Source organism: Caretta caretta, chromosome 13 (genome assembly GCF_965140235.1).
Source record: "Caretta caretta isolate rCarCar2 chromosome 13, rCarCar1.hap1, whole genome shotgun sequence".
Lineage (NCBI taxonomy): Eukaryota > Metazoa > Chordata > Testudines > Cheloniidae > Caretta > Caretta caretta.
The window spans coordinates 34,698,821-34,702,958 of record NC_134218.1 but is presented as its reverse complement, the minus strand read 5'-3'; the positions used below and the strand labels follow the sequence as shown (position 1 = coordinate 34,702,958).

At 55.2% G+C, this 4,138-nt stretch overlaps 1 protein-coding gene across 1 annotated transcript; it reads left to right on the top strand.

The window, feature by feature from the left end:
- Window positions 1-3,479: 3,479 nt before the first annotated feature.
- Window positions 3,480-3,896, top strand: LOC125622643 (ribonuclease-like). Its single transcript, XM_048820773.1, has one exon. The coding sequence runs from the start codon at window positions 3,480-3,482 to the stop codon at window positions 3,894-3,896; it is 417 nt and encodes a 138-aa protein (XP_048676730.1).
- Window positions 3,897-4,138: the final 242 nt, after the last annotated feature.

The following is a 4,138-nucleotide window of genomic DNA, read 5'->3' as shown; positions in this document are numbered from 1 at the left end:
GACGGACGGAGCTAGGATCTGGTTCTCCACGCTCGCCTGGTACTGAGAATCTGCAATAACTTGGCTGCTGGCACGAGGGAGAAGGAGATAAAGCTGCTAATGTTCAGGGCGGTTTTGGAACAGGTCCCCAGCTGGTATGAATTGGCACCGCTCCAAGGCCGGATGCTAGGCCGGGTGGATAAATCACTGGCTGGCAGGTACGTGTCGGGTCAGAGGGACACAGATGAATAGACACTGTTTGAATAGTGAGGCCACCCGGGGCTGGACACGTGGCCCAGTGTGCTCAGCGCTGCAAACACAGAACAAAACGACACCAGCTGGTGTGTGTCTGTCCTCAGAGCTGGGCGCTATTTCCTCATCGGCCACCAGGTTTGAGCTTTTTGCTGTTCTCGTTCACCGAGGGTGGGACAGGAGCATCCTGCTCTGAGCTCCTCTCGGCTAGGAAAGACGAGACTAGCTTAGTTTTCCCCGGGGTAGTGTCTTGTGCTGTGAGAGTCAGGACTCCTGGGTTCAATTCCTGACTCTGCACATGGGGCAAGACACTTCCCTTCTCTGTGCCTCAGTTTCACCTTCTGCACAATGGGGTTTCAGGAACATTCCCTTTTCCAGCGCAGGGCCGGAACCGCAGTCAGGGAAAGACTCCAGTTGGTTGCAGTGGGTCTGGGGTAAGATCCATAATTTGTAAAGCCAGGAATTGTAGGCTAGAGGAGGGGAAATGGAGCTGGGACACAGGACATGTGGGTTCTGTTCCCTGTTGTGTGACCTTGGCCCTGATGCTTTGCTGCCTGTGCCTCAGTTTCCCCTCCCAACCTTTCTCTCTATGTGCACTGGAAGCTCTGCTGGGCAGGGGTTGTTTCTTCCTCTGTGACTGTGCAGTGCCCTGTACAATGGCAGCCCCTAGGGGTTCCCAAAATCCCCCTTAACCAATTCGTAGGAGATTAACAGGGTATGGCAGGTGGCTCCCTGTCCAAGGGGGGAGAGATTTCATTGCCTTGCTGTATCCCAGCGTCCCCCATCATGACTGGGTCCCATGTGCTCGGTGCTGGACAAACCCAGTGCCAGGGACAATCCTGGCAGCAGAGACCCTATAGTATAAAAGCCACCTGCAGAGAAAGGGGTGGGGATGGGGACAGAACACAGCGACCAGAGACCATGGTGATGGGTGTCACAGGTGTGTTAGAGATGGGCATTGTGGCTGCTGGGTTGAATGGGGGGTAGAGGGAGGGTGTGGAGGAATGGGAGGGGGTGTGGTTCAGGACTGAGGGGTGCTGCTAAAGCTGTTTTGGGGGTAGGGCTGGGATAGCAGGGAGCTGTGAGTTGGGATTGAGGGGCATGGGCATATCTTCGACACTTGACAGCAAATATTTACCAACCCGGTGCCTACTTTTATGGCCATTGATTGGGAGTCTCTGCTCCCCAGCTGTGTTTGCTGAGTTGCTCATTGTGTGTCTCCCACCCTTGGGCTCCATATAAGGGCCCCAGAGTGGGAGGAGGCTCAGACACTTTCCAGATCCAGCTTCCAGACGAGCCCCAGGACAGGGTGAGTTGGCAACCCAGCTGGGGTCAGGTTCTGAGGTGTCTTCCTAGCTCTGGGGGCTCATTGGGGCTGATGGGTCACAGTAGGTGGAGGCCGTGAGCCAGAACTCCTGGGCAGAGCTGGCCAAGAACCTTTCAGCCGATAGTCATTTGTTCTCCAAACAAACGCCCTTTCAGTCGACCCAAAATGAGCTGCAAATTCCTGAGTCGGCTGAACCTGAGTGATCAAAATGTGGCAGAAATGGCCATGCGAGAAGCTCTGAGTCAAGTGGGAATTTTTCATTTTGAGGCTGGGTATTCTGACAAAAGCAGAGGAAGATGAGAGGTACAGGATGGCTGAGGAGAAAATACCGGCCCTTTAGCCCCAAGGTTTGGTCACTTATCGGGGATGTGGGAGTCTCTGCCTGATGAACAGAAAGGATTTGAACTTGGATCTCTCTCTGGGTCTCTCCTCTTGCATTTGTTCTACTTGGACTCAGTAATTAGCCATTGGAGCAGGGACTTGACCTTTACTCTGATAAACGGCACAGCGTCGAGTGTAGGGTGCTTGGCGGTGGGTCATCCCCTGGCAGAACTCTGAGCTGAGCAAAACTCAAAGGTCTGGAAAGTGGGAAACGCACAGGTAAGGCTGCCCATGTAACCTTAACTAGGGCCGCTTTCAGTGCTGCCCAGCTATGCCCTGTTAACACGTGTGTGGCTGAACTTGCCTGTTGTAAACTCATTGTGCAGAAGGCCAGGTCTGCCCCAGACCCTGATTCACATAAGGGATAGAGTGGCGCTCGGAGAACCCCAGAAAGACAAGCCCCCTCCAGATTCTGGCTCACATGAAGGGGGCAGAGATGAGGGGTCAGATGCCCATAAATGTGCAGTTCCCTCCCCGCCCCCAGATCCTGGGTCACATACAGAGGACAGGGAATGGAGACAGGGCTCAAACACCTCTGGGGGCCAGGGACCACCAGATCCTAGCTCACACAGTGGGGTAGAGAAAAGGCTCAGATGCTCTGAGATAAGCAAGCCCCCCAGAATCTGGTTCACATGAGGGGGCAGGGAAGGGGGAGGTCACACCCCAGTGGGAGGGGCTGGGGGCCCCACTGGTAGTGGCACATATACAGGAGGGTAATGTGTGGCTGACAGGATCTCCTTCCCCAATGCTCCCCCAGTCTCCCTATCACTCCCACGCCAAACGTTCCCCTTTTCTGTGTCCCAACCCTCCTCTTCCCTTAACCCCCATGAGCCCCTATTCAACTCCTCCTCCTCAGCAGGCAGAGGGGGGACTTGAACCCGGGTCCCACATACCCGTTAGCTCCCCAGCCCGCTGGGTGACAGGTTAAAGGGAGGCCTGACTCCAGCCCTTCAGGAAATTTTGTCCTCCTCTACTTTAATCCAAGTGCCGACATGGAAGGGGTGCAGTGGCAGGTTTGGTTTCCACTTGACATGACTTGTTTTCACCTTGTCAGCTGGTTGAAAGTTTTAACATATTTTGTTCTCCTGCTGCCCCAAACCAAAGACACATATTGAGTTGTGTGTGATGGCCCCAACACCCATTATTCATCAAGTTCTGCCTCTGGGCTCTAGCCCGGCTCTTGGAGGGAAGTGCGGTCTAGTGGTTAGAGAAGTGGGGGACTTTGGGGGTGGGGTGGGTGAGGCAAGGCTCTGGGGGCAGAGTGGGGGGACCATGGGAGGGGGCATAAGTTTGGAGGCAGAGTGGAGAGATAAGGAGAGGAGGCAGATTGGGAGGATAATGTGAGGGGCAAAGTTTGGGGGCAGAGTGGGGGGGATAATGGGAGAGGGAAGACTGGGAGGACTATAGGCGGGGGTGGAGCTTTGGGGGCGGAGGGGCATTTGGTGCCAGGATGCTCCACACTAGAAGCAGCTCCCCATGGTGTCTCCGTCCTGCAGGCCCTGTTCTCCCTGCTACAGACAAACCCAGGGCCGGCCCTGCCATGGCCCCAAAGTCACCCCGCCCAGCTCTCCTGCCCCTGCTCTGCCTGGCAGCTGCCTGCCTGGCACTCTCGACAGCTGACGCCCAGTATGATAAATTCCTGAAGAGACATCTCGACTTCCCCAAGTCATGGGCTGAGAACGACCAGCTGTACTGCACAACCATGATGGGGAAGCGTAGCATCCGCTGCCAGGGCAAGAACACCTTCGTCCACGCCAGCGAGGCCCAGCTGAGAGCCGTCTGCAGCTCGGGGTTGAGCCACGGGCAAGATGCCCGCGACAGCCTGGGCACCTTCCGGCTGACCTTCTGCACCCGCCTACCCAAGGGTCCGTGCCTCTACCGGGGCAGCTCCACCATAGCCCGTATCCGCCTGGTCTGCCACAACGGGTCGCCCGTCCAGTACGTGAGGCGTATCTAGTGCCACCCTGCCCAGGCACTGTACTGTTTTAAGTGTGGATTTCCCAAAAATATTATAAAAATAATCCGCACTCCAGTGACTTACTGATTAGAAAACAGGCCATGATAGCCATGATATCAGAAGCTTTGCTCTTAGGTAAACTATTTGCAAACATGCATCTCCAAAGGAGCTAAAGCCGTCTTCAACCATATAAGTAGTAATCAAAGCTTGCACCACTGGGTGGAAACAGGAGTTAGAGAGGT

Excerpts from the sequence above, each read along its gene's own strand:
- LOC125622643 (XM_048820773.1), top strand. The coding sequence starts at position 3,480 with ATGGCCCCAAAGTCACCCCGCCCAGCTCTCCTGCCCCTGCTCTGCCTG.